Source organism: Orycteropus afer, unplaced genomic scaffold (genome assembly GCF_000298275.1).
Source record: "Orycteropus afer afer isolate SDZICR_OR568_19922 unplaced genomic scaffold, OryAfe1.0 scaffold00048, whole genome shotgun sequence".
Classification (NCBI taxonomy): Eukaryota; Metazoa; Chordata; class Mammalia; order Tubulidentata; family Orycteropodidae; genus Orycteropus; species Orycteropus afer.
Genome location: NW_006921635.1, coordinates 12,054,383 through 12,077,127, shown reverse-complemented (window position 1 = coordinate 12,077,127; position 22,745 = coordinate 12,054,383). Strand labels below are relative to the sequence as shown.

At 46.7% G+C, this 22,745-nt stretch overlaps 1 protein-coding gene across 1 annotated transcript in view; it reads left to right on the top strand.

Moving 5' to 3' along the window:
• The first annotated feature begins 2,992 nt into the window (after window positions 1-2,992).
• The window catches only part of VSIG10 (V-set and immunoglobulin domain containing 10), a 38,950-nt gene continuing 19,197 nt past the window's right edge, over window positions 2,993-22,745 (top strand). The window contains exons 1-3 of the mRNA XM_007938206.1: window positions 2,993-3,071; window positions 14,315-14,596; window positions 21,031-21,333. Coding sequence (XP_007936397.1) covers window positions 2,993-3,071; window positions 14,315-14,596; window positions 21,031-21,333 — 664 coding nt within the window. The remainder of the gene's footprint in view (window positions 3,072-14,314; window positions 14,597-21,030; window positions 21,334-22,745) is intronic.

Sequence of the window (22,745 nt, the reverse complement as noted above, 5' to 3'; positions counted from 1 at the left end):
CCACTTCCCCTTGGCTCTGGCAGTCTTTGTATATATGACAAAATTGGAACTTCATTTAGGTGGACTCAGAATCAGGCAGGCAACTGTTCCAGTCCTGGTCTTACCACCAACCAGTCGTGTGACCGCAAGCATAACCTCCCTAATCTGCAGGATCCTCACTTATAAAGTGTAATGCAATGGTTCCTTGAGACCAAGGGTTGCAGGGAAGGCCCAGTGAGATTAACTTTCTAAAACTGCTTTGGAAAAAGGCCCCCGCCATGCAAATGTGTAGTCATATCATCATCAGTGCTATAGAACGTCATGGACAAGGCTAAGACTTCTAGGATAGAACCTGTCACAGCTGGACACCGACTTAGCACCCATGTCAGGAGGACCGGCCCCGCGCGATGCCCTGTGCTAGGCACCACCACCTGCCTGTCCTTTTGTCGGACTGTGATGCTTGCTTGATGCGGTCATGCTGGAAGCAACGCCCCCAGGATTTCCACACCAGCAGGGTCAGCCGTGGTGCACAAGTTTCAGTGGAGCTTCCAGACTAAAAGAGAGAGGAAGAAAGGCCTGCCAGCCTACTTCCAAAGATTAGCCAATGAACACCCTACGGATCAAAACAGAATATTGTCCAATAGAGCGCCGGAAGAGGAGCCCCTTAAATACACAGGGGTCTCAACCATGGACTTAAGCAAAACGGCGACTGTGAACGAGGTGGCGGATCGGGCTGCATTTCCTTCTGTGGTCCCTGGGGTTGCCATGGGTCAGAGTGAACTGGATGGCAACAGGTACCACGAGGGTCACAGAAAATTCCAGACCCATACCCTCAGCCAAAAGCTTGCCAAGCACTGATTTTATTTACACTCTTTACATCCAGTGAACATGTAGGTGTTTACCATAAAAGCTGAGGGACTGTAGTAGCAATACCAAGTAACTTTCATTCATATTCAACAAATATGTATTGAGCGGCAACTAGGTGCCAGTACTGGGGATGCGGTGGGGAATCGGATGGACAGACAAGGTCTGACTACCATAGCATTTACCTTAGGTCACAAGGTAAAAGATGAGACTGCCGTGGAGCTGGAACCAACTCATAGTGACCCCTCCTTGGGTTTCTGAGGCACTATCACTATGGATTGGCCTCAGACCTAAGGCAGTCACCTGCCACACACAATGCTGTCGGTTTGAGCCCACCAGATAGCTGGGCCAAGTCTTTCTAGGAGCTCTGGTAGCGTAGTGCCTAAAGCACTTGACTGCTAACCAGAAGGCTGGTGGTTCAAACCCACCAGCCACTCCTCAGAAGAAAGATGGGGCAATCTACTTCCATAGTGATACTGCCACAGAAACCCGAGGAGGGGTCGCTATGAGTCGTGTCCGACTCAATGGCACATAACAACAGCAACAACATCACTATGGAAGTAGACTGCCCAACCTTCCTTCTGAGTGGTTGGTGGGTTTGAACCATCAGCCTTCTGGTTAGCAGTCAAATGCCTTAGGCACTAAGCTACCAAAGTTTCTAAAAGATGAAAAACAAGAACTAAAGGAGAGAGAGAGGAAATTCTATCAAGAGCTGGCTGGAGTGTTAAAAAACTGAGCATAAACAGCAAAGGCCAAGAGCGAAGTGAAGAACTGCGGAGGCTTCCCCGCTGTGCTCAGCAGAAGAAACACCTTTTCAAAATCGGTATCACGCGTTGGGGAAACAAATATTTGAATCGGGGTAAGAGAAAGAATAATTTTCTTAACAGCCATTTTTATTTTTTTCCCAATATTTGACGATGAAAATTTTCAAACATACAGAAAAGTTGAAAGAATGCTGCAGTGAATGCCTGTCCACACCTCCTAGCGTATACAACTAATATTTTACTGGATTAATTGCATTTTTCAAAAATGAAGTTTCTCACAGGGCTGTTTGAAGTGTGGGCTCTTGCAGGATAGAGTCGAGGGTTCCTCCCATAGGGGCGTGGCAGGAAATAGAAGGATTCTAGCCCGGGATCCTTCAGAAGGAAGGTTGGGCAATGTACTTCCGTAGTGATGCTGCCTTGGAAACCCAAGGAAGGGTCGCTAGGAGTCGGGTCCGACTCGACGACCCATAACAACAACAGCAGCCCGGGATCGTAGCTTTCTGGGAGTATGGGTGGGGGCGGGAAAACAGCACCACCACCACCAAACCCGAGGAACAAGGCCGCCGACCTCTTGCCATGGTTCTTACTGTGTGGTCTCAGCCAGTAAACAAGACAACAGGAGTCTTGTGGCTGCGTTTGGCCGGAAGGTCCAAGGGATCAGCTTTCTCCTGCTCTCGTGCTTTCGCTCGGCAAAGGGTAGAAAGGGCAGCGATGGCTGCCCTGCTCCTAGGGAAACAAACGAGAATGCCTGCAACAGCTGAGCTGGGACCGAGAGGGGACCGAAATCCTGCATCTTGGCAGCCGGCCCCTCGGGCTCCGGATGCTCCTCCCCTCGCTGCGCCGGGCTCTGCAGCCCGAGCGCCGGCCGCTGAGCGGGGTGCAGTCTTGCGGCAGCTGCAGAGCTCGGTGCGGCCGTCCTTCCCGCTCGGGGACTGCCGTCCCGGGCGGAGCTGGAAGCGTGCGCCCGAAGGCAGCCGACTGGGCTCGGGGAGGGCCCAGCGTCGGCGCTCCTCCCCGCCCCGGGCCGGGCTCGGCGCGCCCGGGCGCGCGTCCTTTGCATAAAGCCCTCCTCTCCAGCCGAGGGAGAGGAAGTGCGGCTCCCTCCTGGATGGGAGGCGGGACGCAGCCCCGCGCCTGTTGTTTTCCGCGAGCGGGAGCGGGCAGCCCCGGCCGGGGCGCTGGGGAGACAGAGTCCTCGCCGGGGGGCAGCCCAGCGCAGCCGGCAGCCGAGGCTCCCCGCACGGGGACGTGGAGCGCCCCCTAAAGCATCCCGCCTGGGATCGAGTGGGGCAGCGCTGCCGCTCCGCGGAGCCGGGAGGAGCCTGGGGGGCGCACACGCAGCCCCCAGGGAGCTGGTGCTGCTCCGGGTCGGGATCAGGGGCGACATGGCCGCAGGCGGCCGGGCGCCAGAGCCGCGGATCCTCCTGTGCCTCGGGGCGCTCCTGGCCCGCTGGGTCGCGGCAGGTAAGGGGTCGGGATCCGTAGGGAAAAGTCGACGGCGGGGAGGGGAGAACCGGGCACCGGATGCCCTCCGGCCGCTGCCCCCCACGCCGCGGCTCGCAGCCTGGCCAGCTCACCAGGCAGGCATTTTCCCCGGGCGCTTGATGGACAGCGAGACAAGGCTGGGCGGCCGGCGAGGCTGCGGCGGGCCTGCGGACAGGTGCTGGCGAAAAGCAAGCGGGACGGGTGTAGGGCGGGTGCCCTCTAAAGCGTGGGATGTAACTCCGCGTCTGGTTTTCCCTGCAGCGCCGGTGGTGCGCGGACCCCTGGCTCCCTCGCTGTTTTCCTGCTCGCTCTGCCCACGGCTCTAAACCTGTAACCTGTGGCTGTCCCTGCTCACCCCCGCGAGCCCACCGGTGGGCTGGTTCACTGAAAGCCTCGCTTTTCCTCCACTCTTTCTCTTTTCCTCCTTCACTCTTTTTCTTTCTCTTTTTTTCCAAATAAACTTTTTATTTTCCAGTCAATTCATACCCCCAAAAAAGTTTTCTCACTCTTGAAATGATTAGAAAAAAGCCTTAAGTGTTTCTTTATACTTTGTTATAGAGAGAATAGGGAGTGGCTTACAGAAATAGTTAGAAAGGAGAAAATTGGAGAAATGCTTTTGTAATTTAATTCACTAGCTGATACACACCTGGAGTCCCCGGATGGTGCAAACGGTTTCCTGAGAGGTTGGGGGTTGCCCAGGTGAACTTCAGCCTATGTGACCACGAGACCAGGAGAACTGGATGGTGTCCGGCTACCACTGTCAGCCTCTTGGAAAGGGATGAGTGCGTGAGATCCTGGATACACTGGGAGAACAGTGTGGAATAAAACTAAAAATTATTTAAAAAACCCAAAAAACAAAAAACCAGGTTTGCTGGTCTGATAGAGGCTGGTAAGACCCCTGAGACTATGGCCCCTAGTTACCCTTCAAGTCTGGAACTGAACTCACTCCTGTGGCTTCCGGCTAACCAGTAGACAGGTATATGGGGTGAACATTTATGTCAGGTAGATAACACTCCTTGGAGCAATGTCAGTCATGGGAGAACAGAAGGACAGTATTTAGGTAGGAAGACAGTTGGGGTTGGCGGGCAGGAATGCACAGGAAAGAAGGACCCGGGGAAAGGTTACTACCGGGAGGAAGAGAGCTGTTACCTTGTGGGGAATTGCTGTCAATGTCATGAAACAAAATGTATATGAACTGCTGTATGGAAAATGAATTGGCTCGGTAAACCTTCACCCAAGTCACAATAAAATTTTTAGAAGAAAAGGGTTAGGGGTTGAGTCTACTTTTGTTGTTGTTATGTGCCGTTGAGTCGGACCCGACTCATAGTGACCCCTCCTTAGGTTTCCGAGGCGGTATCACTATGGAAGTAGATTGCCCAACCTTCCTTCCGAGGAGTGGCTGGTGGGTTTGAACGGCTAGCCTTCTGGTTAGCAGTCAAGTGCCTTAGGCACTACGCCACCAGAGCTCCCTTGAGTCCACTTGTTGTTGTTGTTATGTGCCGTCGTCGAGTCAAACCCGACTCATAGTGACCTCTTCTTGGGTTTCCGAGGCAGTATCACTACGGAAGTAGGATTGCCCAACCTTCCTTCTGAGGAGTGGCTGGTGGGTTTGAACCGCCAGCCGTCTGGTTAGCAGGCAAGAGTCTTAGCCACTATGCTACCAGAGCTCCCATTTAGAGGTGCCTAAACCTTACAGAGCACATTCTACTGCAACACACATGGGGCTGCCGTGAGTGGGAGCTGACTCTGATGAGTGGGGGTCATGCCTCTCTACTTAGTGCAGGCCAGTCTGACAAGCAGTGAGGGGACTGAGTCCCAGAAAACTGGGACGGAGCTGGGAGGCAGGTAGCTTGCCAGGACACACACAGTGCTCCATTCTGTGTTGCCCAGTCCAGCACTCCCAGCTGGTCTCCTCTTGCTGGAGGTTGGTTGTAAATTGCACCCTGAGCTTCCTAGAAACAAATGCCAAAAGTTTTTAATTATTAGGCTCTCACAGGTTTTTGTTGTTGTTGTTGTTGTTGTTGTCAGCTGTCATTTAAAAACAGCAAAATTTCCCATAATCCAGCTCTCCAGTTTATCTGGAAAAACCTGAAGGCCTGGCAACATGAGGCCTGCTTCCTTACCTGGAACTATGTAGTGGTCACCACCTTTTGTCTAGGACACATGAACTCACATTTGTTCTAATACCCATCTCTTTATTGTATTACTGTGATGGGATGTATTGCTTTTATATGAGCTTTCTAGCCATGATCTTGGAACACTCGCCAAATGATTGAGTGGGACCAAGGAGATGAGACACTTTGCTAATAATACTGATAAGGTGCATGGCACATTTGTGGAGGTGGGACCATGCAAATAAGGTGTATCGAACTCTAATGAGGGGATTGGTTAGTTTCATCATGCACTAGGCTTAAAAGAGAGCTGGTCCCAGAGCACAGGGGAAACCTCTCTACCACCAAGAAGATGAACCGGGAGGGCAGTGCATCCTTTGGACCTGAGGTCCCTGCACTGAGAACTTCCTAGATCCAGGAGACAGGGAGTGAGAGCTGTAACACCAGAGATGGCGTGAGATGGCGCGAGCCGGTGGCAGAGAAACGGCACCAGCAGAACCAGGAGACTAGCATGAGGTGATGCGCTGGGCTTCCTAGCCCATGGAGCCAGTTGCTTACAGTAGGCTTGTTGACCCATGGAACGAGAGAGCTGAGTATCTTCGGGCAGGGGGCTTCCTGGCAGAGCTGGGTGTCTCTGGGTACTTACTACGGAGCTAAACAGCTTTGTTAACACTTGCCCAAGTGGACGAGAGGCCAGCCTAGGAGCTGAGGGAGAGGGCTGTTTGTGGGCACAGCCAAGGAGCTGTCCTGACCAAAGAACGGTCTCCTTAGTCACTCCTGATCCTGAATTGTAACCTGTTACTTCCCTAATGGATGTAATGCTGGAAGTGCTTACTTGTTTATGCCAAGAAATTTTGGAAGACAGTTACCTGACCAACTGACTGGAAGAGATCCACATTTGTGCCCATTCCACTGACAAGTGATCGAGCCAACAGAATGGGGAAATTATCGAACAAGGTCATTCATATCTCACACAAGCAAAATTTTGCTGAAAATAATTAAAAAATGATTGCAGCGTGATATCAACAGGGAACTGCCAGAAATGCAAGCTAGATTCAAAAGAGAACATGGAACGAGGCATATCCTTCCTCTCTTGATACCAAATGGGTCTTGGCTGAAAGCAGAGGCTACCAGAAATATGTCTACCTATGTTTTACTGACTATGCAAAGGCATTCAACTGTATGGATCATAACGAATTATGGATGACATTGTGAGGAAGGGGAATTCCAGAACATTTAATTGTCCTCATGAGAAACCTGTATACAGACCAAGAGGCAATCACTGGAACAGAACAACGGGAGACAACATGGTTTAAAATCAAGAAAGGTGTGTGTCAAGGTTTATTCCTTCTCCATAGTCAATGTTTGCTGTTGTTGTTGTTACGTGCCATCGAGTCAGACCCGACTTGGGTTTCTAAGGCGGTATCACTATGGAAGTAGACCGCCCAACCTTCCTTCCGAGGAGTGGCTATGCTGAGCAAATAATCCAAGAAGCTGAACTATAATGAATAGGAACACGACGTCTGGATTCATTAACAACCTGTGATACGCAGATGATGCAACCTTGCTTGCTGAAAGTGAAGATTTGAAGCATTTACTGATAAAGATCAAAGACTATAGCCTTTAGGATGGATTGCTTCTCAAGGTAAAGAAAACAAAACCCCTCAGAACTGAACCAGTAAGCAACATCATGACAACTGGAGAAAAGAGTGAAGATGTCAAATACTTCATTTTACTTGGATCCCTAATCGGTGCCCATGGGAGCAGCAGTCAGGAAATCAGAGTGTATTGCATTGAGCCAGTCTGCCAGAAACCTCTTTAAAGTATTGAAGAGTAAAGGTATCACTTTGAAGACTAAGTAAGGTTTACTTAACCCAAGCTGTGGTGTTTTCAGTTGCCTCATATGCATATGATAGCTGGTCAATGAATCACTAAGACTGTGGGAGAATTGATGCATTTGAATTATGGTGTTGGTGAAGAATTTTGAATATACCATGGACTGGAGATGAGGATGTGTGTTCAAAGAGAAATTGTAGGGTTTATAAACCATCTTTAGATATTTTAGGAGCTCTGGTGGCATAGTGCCTAAGGCATTTGACTGCTAACCAGAAGGCTGGCGGTTCAAACCCACCAGCCACTCCTTGGAAGGAAGGTGGGGCAATCTACTTCCGTAGAGATACCGCCTTGGAAACCCAAGGAGGGGTCGCTGTGAGTTGGGGCCGACTCGATGGCACATACCAACAACAACATGGACCGCTAGAAGAATGAACAAATCTGTCTTGGATGAAGTACAGCTGGGTGCTTCTTAGAAGTAGAATGGCCAGACTTGTCTTTCATGCTTCGGTCATGTTCTCAGGAGGGTCTAGTCCCTGGAGAAGGACATCGTACTTGGTAAAGTAGAGAGTCAGCAAAAAAGAGGAAGACCCTCGACAAGATGGGTTGACGTAGTGGCTATGCAGCAGTGGGCTGAAGCATAGTGATGATTTTCAGGTGGGTGCAGGACTGGGCAGTATTTTGTTCCTTGTTCATAGGGTTGCTGTGAGTTGGATCCAACTTGATGACCCCTAACAACAACAACAAGTTCCCTAATAAACCCATAATTGTGAGTATGGCCTGTGAGTTCTATATGGCCTTTGCAACGAATTTACCAAACCCAGGAGAGGAGTAGAGAGTGTCATGGGAGAGACAGCTGGTGTCAGAACTGGTAAAAAGTTTAGAGAGAGGAGATATGTGTGACCTCCACTTCATAGGGATCAGCCTTGGCTGATGTTGATGGTGATTCTCCCCTCCCCCGTATGAGGTTAGAGGAGGTCAGATCCTGATGGAATTACACACCCCTGGCCTTCTTCCCTCTGGACATTACCTGCTGATCCTTCCAGACATTTGACTTAGTGATCACTGTGCTGCAGCTAGGGAGAAAGGACATTTCTCAGTTGGCCTCCTGCAGAAGGTGAAGATGAGTCAAGAAAAGTGTCTTTCTTTCTCCCCAGGTGCCTACAGTGTTTCCTGTATTGTGGACACGAGGGGCCTGGGGACATTAGAACCCTGGCTAAAGGCATTATGCTGAAGTGAACCGGCCACTCACTCGACTGGTGCTCACCACCCAGGGAAGGTGCCGAGCCTGGTTCACCTTTTTCTTGGGAGTTGTCTTGGGAGGAAAGTGTCTCTCCTGCCACTCAACTCTACGTGAATTAGTTCCACTTGTCACCACAAATGATAAACCCCAGGCCATTCTTGGGATAAGTCGCTAGGAAAAACATAAAAGTTTGGGAGTATTCCAACTCTGTAAATAACACAAGGGCAGCATTAGAAAAGGGTCCTTTGAGGGGCATCAGATGGTACAACAGCTTCTCGTAGCACAAAATGTTACTACGTCTTACCATCTTACTTTGTCACTGTTAGGTGAGAGACCAGAGTAGATCTCTGTGATACGGACAGTAGAGACCTGAATGACCATCACATCTCTGCCGGTGACTTTTGTGGGACTTCAAGTAAATTGCATAAGCTTCCTGAACCTCCATTTTCAGCTGTAAAATGAGGGGGTATAAGAATGTCAGGAATGGGCCTCATACACCAGAAAGACTACCTGTACCCTGTCCGTGTCAGATAACCGTGTTCTTCTCCATTGAGCCCAGGCTCAACCTCAGTCTTAAACCAAGCACTCCAGGCACCATTTATCTGGAAGTGGATGATTTCTAAGGTCACCTCCAGCTTCGGTAGTTAAAAAAAATAGAGTGAGCAAAGCCAGGTGAAATAATGAAATGCTTTATAATGGTATCTTTTGTGATTATATCATTCTGTTCCTTGGAGAAGACAGCGTTAGCTCAAGTTCCAAGACTAAAGTTTCGCTAAGGCTTTTCCAGGCTACCGTGCCTTTATTCCTTTGCCAAGGAGTCAGGACAGGGTAGGTCTACAAAACTCCTGAACATATGTTAAGTTTGTAACTCTCCGTTCATAGTCCTGTCCTCAGTGGGAATTACTTCCTGAGAATTTGGACCCCAGACTAACCACTGAAAAATAATCCTTACCTGTGTGGTCCCCCCCCCCCCCCAAGTGGTCTTTCATGAGCACTTTTTCCTAATTTGGAATTTCCAGCATTAGATGGCATTCTCAGCTTTTCAGCAAGTTACTCAGATTTATTTTCCGTCTTGGCCTGGCTCTAAAGTCTTTGCATCTGATGGGACCAAGACGTTAAGAGAGTCAGAACTTTCTGTGGATCCAGGCTGGCTTCAGATCTTTTAAAGCCAGCCCCTTCCAGCCAGACGAGGTTAAATGCAGATGCACTGTTACTGTTTATAAACGGGGGAAGGATTCCTAGGTTATAACTGCAAGTGGCAGTTGATTTATTTTTAAATGAATTTATTGAGAGGGAATTTTCATGCAATAAAATTCACCCTTTAAAGTGTATGTTTCAGTGGTTTTTGGTATATTCACAAAGTTCTGCAACCATTACCACTAATTAATTCTGGAACATTTTCATCACTCCAGAAAGAAACTCTATACCCTGTGGCAGTAATCCCTCCCCCAGCCACCAGCCCTAGACAACCACTAAGGTACTTTCTGCACTATGCTAACACTTGATATAAATGGGATCATACACCATGTGGCCTTCTGGGACTGGCTTCTTTCATGTCATAGTGTCTTCAAGGTTCAATCGTGTTGTAGTGTGTATCAGTTTTTCACTCCTTTTTATTGATGAATAATATCCCGTTATATGACTATATACATTTGTTTATTATTCAGTACTTGATGGACTTTTTCATTGTCCCTGTTTCTTTGGCTGTTATGAATACTGCTAAGGACATTCATGTACATATCTTTGAGTGAGCCTATGATTTCATTTCTTTTGGTATATGCCTAGGAGTGGAATTGCTACGTCATCTGATAACTCCGTTAAACATTTTGAGGAACTGCTATACTCTTTGCCAAAGAGCCACACTATTTTATAGTCCCACAAGCAACGTATAATGATTCCATCTTGTCCACATCCTCACCAACACTTGTTATTATGTCTTTTTTACTTTAGTCATCCTACTGGGTGTGTAGGAGCTCTGGTGGTACCGTGGTGAAAGCATTGGACTGCTAGACAAAAGGTTGTCAGTTCAAACTCACCAGCCACTCACTCCATGGGCGAAAGATGAGGCAATATGCTTCCATAAAGATTTACACTCTTGGAAATCCTTTGGGGCAGTTCTACTCTGTCCCATACGATCTCTATGAGTTGGAATTGACTCGATGGTAGTGGGTTAGTGGGTGGGAAGTAGTATCTTGTTGCGGTTTTGATTTTCATTTCTCTAATGATGATGTTGAACATCATGTCATGTGCTTACTGGCCATCTGTTGTTACCTTTTGTGAAGGAATGTCTATTCAAATCCTTAGCTCATTTTAAAATTGTGTTGTTTCTCTATTTATTGTGGAGCTGTATGAGTTCTTTATATATTCTGGATACAAGTCTCTTAGCAGATACACGATTTGCAAATATTTTCTCCCATTCTGTGGGTTGTCTTTTTACTTTCTTGATGATGTTCTTTGAAGCGCAGCAGTTTTTAATTTTGACAAAGCCTATTTTATCTAGTTTTTTTTTTCTTTTGTTGCTCATGGTTTTTGGCATCATGTCTGAGAAGACACTGCTGAACCCAAGTCACAAAGATTTACTCCTTTGTTTTCTTCTAAGAGTTTTATGGTTACAGCTCTTGCATTGCGGTCTTTGATCCGTTTGAGTTCATTTTTACATATGATGTGAGGGTTTGACCTCATTCTTTGGCGTGTGGCTATCCAGTTGTCCCAGCACCATTTATTGCAGGCAGATCATTTTTTAACGAAGTGTCATCTTACACAAACCTCAGTATTTTCACATACTTGGTGTGGTGCACAGAGCGCTAGTGAGAGAAGGACAGGGGCCCTACATTCCAGTCCCACCTGCGCCTTTCCCTCGAGCCAGCCTCTTTCCTTCTGTGGACCACGTTTCCTCATCTAGTGAACGTGACAGCATGAGGCAAAGACTTCTAACAGATTCTGCCCATTATTCTGGTCTCTCTGTATTTGGGCTTTGATGGGGAGGGTGCTAAGGAGCCCTGATAGCGCAGTGCGTAAGGCATTTGACTGCTCACCAGAAGATTGGCGGTTCAAACCCTCCAGCTGCTTCACAGAAAGAAGATGGGGCAATCTGCTTCCGTAAAGATTTACCACCTTGGAAACCCAGTGAGGGGAGTTCTGAGTTGGAATTAACTTGATGGCAGTGGGTTTGGGTTTGATTTTGGGGAGGGTGCTGGAAAACTGTGATGCGTTTTAGCCCAATGGGCTGCATTTGCTTCCTGTTACCTAGTGATGGTCTTGTATCACTGTCCAGTCTTCAGCACACCATAAAACCATCAGTCCAGCTTGCTCAGATATGCTTACGGGAGCTTAGCATAGTCCCCCCTAGAGCTGTGGTTCTCAAACTTCAGCCTGTCTCAGGTTCCCCAAAAGGCTTGTGAAAATAGGTTCCTGTGGTGCTGGCCCCCTCCTCCCGGAGTTTCTGATTCACTGGATCTGGGAGGGGACCGGGAATTGGCTTTCTGACAAATTCCGAGGCAGAGTCGCTGCTGCTGGCCCAGAGACCACACTTCGCAAACCTCTGGATTTCCTGTCTCTTCCTTCTGGGCTTTGGAACCTGCTATTCCCTGCCTGGGAACCTCACCCCTCACCTTTAGTTGGATAATTCCTACTTGTTCTCTCATAATAATTTTTGTCTTAAAGTTTGTTGTGTCTGACATATTAGTACTGCCACCCCAGCTCTCTTTTGGTTATTACGGTTTGCATTCTGTATCCTTTCCCCATCCTTTTACTTTCAAACAGATTATGTTTTTGAATCTCTTACAGGTAGCATATAGTTTGATCACATTTTTCAATCCATTCTGCCAACGTTGCCCTTTAACTGGACAGTTTAATCCATTTATATTTAATGTAATTACTGATAAGGTAGAATTTATGGCTGCCATTTTGCTATTTTCTGTATGTCTTATGTCTTTTCTGTTCCACTATTCCTGCTTCAGTGCCTTCTTTCATGTTAGATACTTCCTAGTGTACTCTTCTAATTTCTTGTCATTTCTTCTACTAATTCCTGCTAGCCCATCAGATCTCCTTGTGGCTTCCTGGAGGAAGCCTTCCCTGACGTTCACCTCAGCTGAACTTGGAGCCCATTCTTTGAGGCCCTATGGCGTTGATCACACTGCCCTGTAATTGCCACTTTAGCTCCTGCAGGTCTCTGCTTTGTCCTTCATTGGCCTGGCACTGAGCCTGCCCCAGAGTGTGTGCTTGGTCAGTACTGTGAGCCAGTTCCTGCCTGGAGCTGCTGAGAGAGCTTTAACTCCAGAGTCCTTTGGATCTGGGATGGAAAAAACAGAACAGCAGGAATGCAGGAACAAAACTGAAGTCTTCTTCCTCCCACCCCTCTAGATTTCTGGGCAAATAAAATGACTTGGGTCCTGTATCAGTTATTTATTGCTGTGATAATGGTGTGTAACCAACAAACAGAAAATGGCAATGGTCACTGCTGAAGGTTCTGGGCTGGTTGGTTAGGTGGCTCTGCTGATCTTTGGGCTCAGTCCCATGTCTGAGGATGGACTGACTGGCTGAGGGTGATCTAGAATGGCCTCAGCTGGAACAGTTGGGACAGTGGGAGTCTGTACCGTGAGACTTGCATCCTCCCCCTGGGTCCTAAGCTGGGCGAGCCTTCTGGTGATGGCAGAAGGCAAGAGTGTTGTTGTTGTTAGGTACCATCGAGTCGGTTCCGACTCACAGAGACTGTGTGTACAACAGAAGAAGCACTGCCCGGGCCTGTGCCAGCCTCACAGTTGTTGCCATGCGTGAGCCCATCAGCACAGCCACCGTGTCAGTCCATCTCGCCGAGGGTCCTCCCCTTTTTGGCTGACCCTCTGCTCTAAGCTAGTGTGATAGCCTTCTCCAGGGACTGATCCCTTCAGACAACATGGCCAAAGTACGAGAGACAAAGTCTGGCCGTTCTTGCTTCTAAGGAGCATTCCAGCTGTACTTCCTCCAAGACAGATTTGTTCATTCTTCTGGCAGTCCATGGTACATTCAATATATGCCAACACCAGAGTTCAAATGCATCAGTTCTTCTGCGGGCTTCCTTGTTCATTGCCAGCTCTCACATGCATATGAGGCAATGTAAAATACTACGGCTTGGGTTCTTTATCACTTTAAAGAGGTCTTTTGCGGCAGATTTGCCCAATACAATCTGTTGTTTGATTTCTTGACTGCTGTTTCCATGGGCACTGATTGTGAATCCAAGTAAAATGAAATCCTTGACAAGAGTGTGCACGCCCAATTACACTGGCATGTTTTAGATCTCTGGCTGTATCCCATTTGCTAACATCCCATTGATCCAAGCCAGCCAGAGTGAGAGTGACAGTGAGCTCAAGGTAAGATGCGAGGGCCCTCCAAAGTGATACGGGGCGAGGGGAATGAGTGAAGAAGCTATGTTTGTAATCTCCTACAAATTAATTAAAGTCTAGTTGTGGCCAATAGGAGTCCTGAGTGGTATAAACAGTTAATGTGCGTGGCTGTTAACTGAAAGGTTCGATGTTCAAGTCTATCCACTAGTGTCTTGGAAAAAAAGTCAGGCAATCTATTTCTAAAAAATCAGCCATTAAAAACTCTATGGAGCACAGTTCTACTCTGGTTGGGGAGTCGCCATGAGCCAGAATAGTTTCGATAGCAACTGGTACTGGCCAATAATCCGAACAGCAGAGCTTTTTTTTTTTTTAAAAAAAAAAAACACATCTTAAAACTTGTTGTTGTTGTTATGTGCCATCGAGTCAGACCCGACTCATAGCGACCCCTCCTTGGGTTTCCGAGGCGGTATCACTGTGGAAGTAGATTGCCCAACCTTCCTTCCGAGGAGTGGCTGGTGGGTTTGAACCGCCAGCCTTCTGGTTAGCAGTCAAGTGCCTTAGGCACTATGCTCCAGAGCTCTCTCTTAAAAACATACACTTTATTTATTTATTTATTTATTTAAAAAATGATCTTCTTAATGCAGAAGAACTGTCTCTTGCCTTCTTACTTGGAGATCAAGACAGGTAGTGACAGTCTGCTGTTTCTCTGTACAGAATTGGAGGCAGTCGTCATCGGAGAAGCCCATGAGGACATTACTCTGCAGTGTGGCAACGTCTCGGGGTCCAGGGGCCTGGTGACTTGGTACCGGAGTGAGCTGGAGCCTGTTCTCCTCGTGTCCTCAGACTCTCGCCTGCAGCCCGCCAGCCCACGCTTCTCTCTGCGGAACGGCAGCTCCCTGCACATCGAGAGCCTGAGCCTGCAGGAGGAAGGCAACTACACCTGCCAGGAGGTCCTTAACGAGACTCGCTGGTTCCGAGTGTGCCTGCAGGTGGCCAGTAAGTGCACTGGGCAGGCCAGGAATATGGGCTCTGCAGTCACGGAGCCTGGGTTTCATTCTTCTATCTGTCACTTCCAAGCTGCCTGGTATAACACACCTGCATGACCTGGAAAATGCACGTGAAAAGAATTCTTGCCTCATAAAATTGTTGTGAAGAATAGGTACCAATTGATGTATATGAGGTGCTTTGAATGGCTCCTGGCATATTGGTTAGCGATTGCTATGACAGGCTATGTCATTAATATCATTCTTGTTAAGCGTTTGTATATGCAATGGAGTCAAAGAACAACAGTCTACTCAGACTGAGGGCCAGTTCTCAGGCTGGTACCTCATTCTGCGTCACCTCAAGTAAGTAGTTGAATATCTCTGAGCTTCAGTCTTCCTTATCTGTTAACTGTGCTATCGTGCTAAGTACAAGGCTTGCAATTAACTAATATAACTACTGTTCTTTCTTAAGACGTGCCATCCTATCTGTTGATACACAGATATGAATTTACAGCATAGGAACTGTATCTGGCTTGTCACCTGTTTTTGTCTCACCCACGAGCCACAGATATGTTTTACCTTTTTTTCCTACGTTTTACTTATTTTGTTATTGTTGAGGATATACAAAACAAAACATACCCCCGTTCAACGTTCAACCGTTTCTACATGTATAATTTAGTAACATCGATTACATTCTTCGAGTTGTGCAGATAGTTTGTTACCTTTTTAACAGTGAAAAAAATCAAAAGATTACTATTTTGTGACACGTGACACAATGAAATTCAGGTTTCGGTGTCGATAAAGTTTTATTGGAGCACAGGCACGCGCATTCCTTTGCCTGAAGCCGGTGACTGTTCTCGTGCTGCATCCGCAGGGTCCAGTGCTTGAGGCAGAGAATGCGTGGCCTCAAGGCCTGAAATATTTGCTACCCGACCCTTTACAGAGAAAGGTTGCTGACCCTGGTTTAGAGGACACCCATGCTCTATATCCAGGGTGTACAGCAGTAGAGACATCTGTGTGATCATGTCTCTGAATAGTTTACTCACTCCTGTATCCAACATATGAATATAGGAAGAAGTCAACAGTTGGGTGCTTAACTATGAACAGAAAGGTTGGTGGTTTGAGTCCAGCCAGAAGTGCCTTGGAAGAAAGGTCTGGTGATCTGCTTCTAAAATATCAGCCATTGAAAGCCCTAAGGAGCACAATTCTGCTCTGACACCCAGGGGTCGCCATGAGCTGGAATTGACTCCATGGCAACCAATTTGGTTTGTATTCAATATATATTTTTTGGGAGGTTGCTATATGACAGGCACTGTTCTAGGCCCTGGGACATGGGATGAAAAAGACAAGGTCCCTGCTGTCATGGAACTGACATTCTAATGGGGAAAGACGACAGTAAACAAGTAGTTACATAAGAAAATATCAGAGTGACATTGCTGTGTGGGGCCTTGACACGGAGTAGTATGATTCCCTGAAGTCCTTTAAATCTAAATCCGGGGATCAAGGAAGAACTGTTAGAATTAGTGACAGTTAAACTGAAGGATATGTAGGATCCACTGTTGGCAATGATAGGAGGAGACAGTGTTCCAGTTCGAACAAGCAATAGGTGCATGATGGAATAACGGGGTGAATTTGTGGATCAAGAGAACACTGGAGAGACAGGCAGCCAGTAGGTGAAGAGGAAAGAGGTGTGAGACATGGGTGGCCGTGCCAGACCATGTGGGGTTAGCTAGGACCAGCAAGGACTTGGGATTTTATTCTAGGTGCAGAGCTTCCAGTGAGGGTTTGGCGTTATTTGAATTACACGTGGAGAATATCTGTGTGTGGTCTTGAGAGGGGCTGAGAAAATAAAAGCCAAGAAACCAAGATGTTGTTGTCCAGATCCAAGATGTTGGTGTCCAGAACCAAGACAGCAGCATAACCTTGGGGTAGACACACAGATTCAGAAAGTACTTTGGAGGGGGACCAACAGGACTTGCAGGTGGATGAGCTATGGGGGGTGAAGGAATGAGAAGCCTCAAGGAGACGTCTAGATTTTTGGATCATCAGTAAGGTTTCCACCAACTGTTAAGCTTGTGGAATCCATGAGCACAGCATTTCTGTGTCTGGAGGTGTCACGGATGAATTGCTGAAAGGCCAGTGATGAATGTGGGTGTTTCTAAAAATGCCGTGAATGTTGGCCCACCTCTGCTGGGTTCCTGCTGGGAGCCCACGGGCGAGTCCACTCCAGCTGCTGAGTAACAGTGACTGTTACCTTCATGTCAGTCTTGTCAGTAAATTTTTTTTTCTATTTTGACCATAGAGGAGCAAGGTGGAGTTACAGCTCTGTGTGTTTTTCATCAGAGCTCTCTGTGGTTTATGATAACTTGATCTGACCCTGATTTATTAATCATTGGCTGAGTTTATTGAAGGAAGGATTAGTTTCATTACAACTCTGCAGGGAGATAAATGCAAGACATTGTTACCAGGAAAGTAAATGTAAATTTTTAAAAACTATCACTCCGGTGGCTCGTTGCGCTCTCTGAAGGCAGGTCTTGTGTGTGTCTGAGGTACTATGGAGTGATTCCTTTTAAGGCCACTTCTTTGCTTGGAAAGCTAAGCGGTCCTTGACTGGGTTGGGACTTATTTGTGAAAACAGGATACAGACGGCTCTGGTTTCATATTCCCAAGAGCTCCCAGGATCCCACTCTTTCTCCCATTTCAGAAAGGCCCTGTACAGACCCCAGAGCCCTCTTAGCCCGAGGAAGCCTCCTCCTGCTCCTTAGTGGCCTCTGGGAGGGCTTGGCGCCTTGGCTACTCAGATCAAACTCAGTCCTCATTTTCACACGAAAGATTTGAGAATATGGATTAGGTTTGATTCATCCTGTTTCTGGGAAGGAGGCGGTATTGCTGAGTTGGCTGGGAGCTTACACTCTGAGGTCGAACTGCCTGGGTTCAAATCCAGGTCCCATCGACTGTTCAAAGGTCCACTTGAACTCCTTTAAACCTTAGCTTTATCCTCAAAATCATAAAAAAAAAAAAAAAAAATTACCAGGCTTCCTGGTCTGACAGAGACTGGTGGAATCCCTGATCCTGTGGCTGTTGGTCACCCTTCACACCTGGACCTGAATTGCTCTGTAGCTGAATTTTCAGTCAAACAACGGACAGGTTTTCAAGGTGCACAGTAGCTCCAGGAAGGTAGACGCTCCTTAGAACAGTCAACCATTCGCGATCAAAAGGGTAGCATTTGCCCAAGGACAAAGTTCAGATGACAGAAGGGTTAGGAGAGAAGGAGGAGTGGAAATGAGCAGCACAGGGTGATGTAGGAGGAGTGATGTTATATCGAGGAGATTGCAATGAAATGACATAAAACAAAATGTGTGTGAATTGTTGAATGGAAAATTGATTTTCTCTGTAGACTTTGACCCAAACCACAACAAAAAGTTTTTTGAAAAACACAAAACTCAAACACCTTAGTTTCATTGTCTGTGAACTCAGGGGTAACAGTCGTGCCTAACACAGGTTTAAACATGCCAAATCTAGACGTAGTTGGCAGGGTACAAACTTGTGCTCGGAAACCCCAATGGATCTCTAGTCCGTCACCTTAACCTCTCAGCCACAACTACAACCACAAGGAAGAATTGGTGCATTTGAACTACGGTGTTGGTGAAGAATACTGAACAAACCGTGCACTGCCAAAAGAATAAAGCAATCAGTCTTGGAAGAAGTCCAACCGGAATGCTTCTTAGAAGCAAGGTTGGAGGGACTTTGGCCAGGCTCACAACCACTGGGCTAAGAACCCAAACTGACGGGGACCAAGACCTCGATAAGATGCTGGACCTTTGTAACCAACCTTTGGTTTGACTTTTTTGTTTTTTTACCACCACCACCCCCGCCCTGCCATATCTGTCTCTCAGAGTGATTGCTACCAACACCCTGCAAGCGAAAAAGGGTTTGAAGGAAGCCTGGTGAGGAACATCCAAGGGGTGGAGAGAGATGGGAGGGAAGGAAATGAGCACCCCTCCTCTGTGGTAAGTCAGAGTAGGGAAAGAACCCCAGGAACCCAAGAAGAGAGTGTCACTTTCATAAAGGGACACAGAGAAAACTCAGGGAGTTAATACATGAGTGGTAACCTTTGAACACTTAACAACTCAGGAGACCTTTTAAGTTCTCATTTGATCTTTTTTTTGTCCCTCCATCTTCACTCATTTCCTTCTCGTCCACCCTCTATGATCAGCCCCATTTCTTACTGAGTATTGTGCTGGTCTCAGCCGATTTTTGGGTTCTTCACTGTCCATGCCAGACCACGGTGGCCTCCAGACTACAGTTTGGAACACTAGGACCCTGGTGTGTCTGATCCCACACGCTGCCCTGGCTGGCCCAGGCGTCGGCAATTGGATGGAGGCCAGCTGTGGGTGTGCCCAGGACCTGCTGGTCCACATACCTAACAGCAATGAGTGGGGCACTTGAGCACCTCCCCAGCTGCACTGTAAGTTTCCTGCAGGCCTCCCTTTCCCTCCCATTCTTAGTGGAAGGTGACATGATTCCGGTAGCAACTCTTAGGAGTGAGCCCCAGCCAGACATGCATATTGTCATGTATGTTGTCCCCAGAAACACATAGTGTCTGTCCCTAGTTATAAAATGACCTCAGACATAGATTCAAGGGGCTGGGAAAATTTATTCCCCCACAAATGATTTTTTCCACTGACCTATTTCTGCTCGTAATTCTGTAATGTTCAATTTCTTCCTTTAGGCTAGACATCATCCTTCTGGATTCTTCTTTTTAAAAGAGGAAGCCTCTGGGAGGGGTCATATGCTAAGTACTTCAGTAGGAACAGGTGTCAGATAGATTCTTTGTATCAAAAGGAAGAAAAGAGGCATTTAGATGCAGTAGATACCAACAACGGGAAAGCATTTCTAGGGATAAGAAAGAAGTTTGGAAATGTGAGGGGATCTAAGATAAGAACTGGCATTTATCAGATGTTCCCAACTTGCCAGGCACTGTTCTGGGTGTTCCATTATATTAACTTACTTAATTTTTTTTTTAATAAAATTTTATTTTTTTTGGTAAAGGTTTACATGGCAGTTTCAGTTCCCATTCAACAGTTTCTACACACATTGTTCAGTGACATAGGTCCCATTCTTCACAATGCATGAACATTCTCAGTATTTCTATTCTGGTTGTTCTGTTTCCATTAATCTAGTTTCCCCGTCCCCTTGCCTTTTCACCTTTGTTTTAAAGCCATTGTTGACCATCTGGTCTTATATAGGTGATTTTTAAAAGAAGCACAGTACTCACAGGTGATATTCATTATTTTTTGAGCCAATCTCTTATTTAGCTATAAGGTGATGTCAGGAGTTAGTTTCAGTTTAAAGTCTGAAGAATATTTCAGGACAGTAGTCTCAGGGAGTCTTACAGTCTCAACTAGTCCAGTAAGTCTGTAAAGTTTTTTTTTTTTTTTTTTGTAGCTTATTTAATCTAACAATTCCATGAAGTGGATACAGTCATTCCACCCTGTCTCCCACAATACCATTTTACACATAAGGAAATGGAGGCTCAAAGAGGTTAAGTAACTTGTCCAAGGTCTCAGGGCTAGTAAGCGGAGTTCAAAGTTGGGAATGGAACCAGTGTTTGCTGTCTTTCGGGCTGATACTTTGTTAGGGGTCTCCAAGACCATGTCCAGGTCCAGGGGTTCTCTAGGAGGACTCAAAAGACTCAGCATGTGTTGTACGCACAGCTATTATTTATCACAGTGAAAAGATGCAAAGCATACTCCATAAAGGGAAAAGGTGCATGTGGTGAAGTCTGGGGGAAACCAGGCACGAGCTTCCAAGAGTCCCCTCCCAGTGGAGTCACACAGCACACTCCAGCAGTGAGTTGTGACAACATATGTGACATGTTGTCTACCAGAGAAGTTCATCAGAGACTCTGTGCCCAGGTTATCACTGGGGGCTGATCATGTAGGCACCCTTTACCTGGCATGCACCAAAATTCCTGGAAGGAAAGAGGTGTTCTGCAGGAACCACGTTGCTTGTATAAACAATGTAGGCACAGTGAGCCACTCTTACCAGTTCTGGCAACAGTGCAAACTCTCCCAAAATCCAAGTTCCCATACGCCAGCCAAGGGCCATCTTTGCAAGCAGGCCTTTCAAGGAGGAACAGTCTTAGGCCTTCTGTGTTGAGACCTTTCTGCACAAATATCTTTTTTACTTTACTCTTGTTTTTGTTTTTGTTTTTTTAAGGTTCTATTTATATTTTTCATTTTCCATAAGGATTTCTTCCCTAATAAATCTCACATAGTCGCTCAGGATCAGATGAGAGAATGTATCAGGACCCTTAGATACTCAGTAGATATCATCATTATTCTTGTCCCCTCCCTGATCCTTTAAGTGTCTAGTAGAGTAGGTAAGGGGCACAAATGAACTCTTATGTAATTAATTCCTTCCTCACTTCCCTGTCATTCTCAGGTGGCCCCTATCAGATTGAACTCAACATCTCTGCCACCGGCAAGCTCCCCAATGGCACTGTCTATGCGGCCAGGGGCACCCAAGTAGACTTTAGCTGCAGCAGCAGTGCCTGGCCTTCACCCATGGTTGAGTGGTGGTTCCAGGCCCCGGATTACAAGATGGAGTCCTTTGGAAACAACCTGACAGCCAGCTGCTTCGCACTGTTACAGATATCACAGAACCTCCAAGGGAACTACTCCTGCTCGGCCACAAACACGCTCAGCGGGAGACATCACCAAGTGACCACCGAGCTCCTGGTCTACTGTGCGTAAGAAGCAACATCCCCCCTTAATCCTTTGTGACTGCATGTTTGTGCCTCTTCCTTGGGTCTATAAAGGCATACCTGCTGCATGGTCCACAATGCACATGCAACACTGCACACGCACGTGCGCGCACACACACACACGGGCTGCTCCATGTCAGCAGGGAATTACCTCTTCTTGAAGCTCAGTGCTAGTTATGGATAGCTGAGTCACAGAGGGAAATTAATGCTGAACTTCATACATTCTTGTTCACTGGCATTTCATGAACCAGGTATAGCCATCACAGGTACCCAGACCCCTGAGCACGCTTAGAAACCAGCAGTTCTCGAGCCTTTATGTTGGGGGTAGGCATACAACAACTAAATACTCTTATACCCAGATACCTTGGACAAAAACACTGTAGAAATGCAACGCCAATCTGTGCTAATGAAAGGGAACATCAGAATAACTAATTAGTGGGTGGGATAATGATACATTATTTAATTCATATGTATTCAGAGCCTTTAGAAGCCTCTGTGTTCTCTATCATAAATGCCACTTATATATATAGTCATATGTGCTCATTATGAGAAATACAGATGGATGTAAAGGAAATAATCATTTGTAATCTACCCATCATTTTAGTCCCTGAGTGGTGTAGATGGTTAACATGCTTGGCTACTAACCGAAAGGCTGGTGTTTCAAGTCTACCCAGGCTCCTCTGAGGAAAGGCCTGGCAATTTACTTCAAAAAAATCATGGAAAACCCTGTGGAGCACAGTTCTACTCTTGCACAAATGAGTTAGCCATAACTTGGAGCTGACTCAACGGAAGCTGTTTTTTTTAACCCTCATTTTGGTGTATTTCCATTGATTTTTCCTGTAGCTACCACATGCCCACCCATCCATATAAGAATTTTTTATGTGTATTATATAAAATGTATTAAAATATATATCTATACATATGAATTCATCTATATCTATGTCTATCCCTCAAGGTGCAATGGTTAAGGGCTTAGCTGATAATCAAAAGGTTGGTGGTTCAAGCCTACCCTTCGACTCTCTCAGAGGAAGAGCTGGCGATCTGCTTCCATAAAGATTATAGTCTAGAAAACCCAGTTCTCGGGCAGTCATTCTCTTCACACAGGGTCACTAAACCAAAAAACCAAACCAAACTCACTGCCGTCGAGTCGAGTCCAACTCATAGCGACCCTTCCTTGGGTTTCCGAGGCGGTATCTCTTTGGAAGTAGATTGCCTAGTCTTCCTTACAAGGAGTGGCTGGTGGGTTTGAACTGCCAACCTTCTGGTTGACAGTCAGATGCCTTAGGCACGGCACTGAAAATCGACTTGATGGTACCCAACAACAACATATATATATATATATAGTTATTAACAAATATGGATTGTATGACTTTACAGACTTGTTTGTAACCTG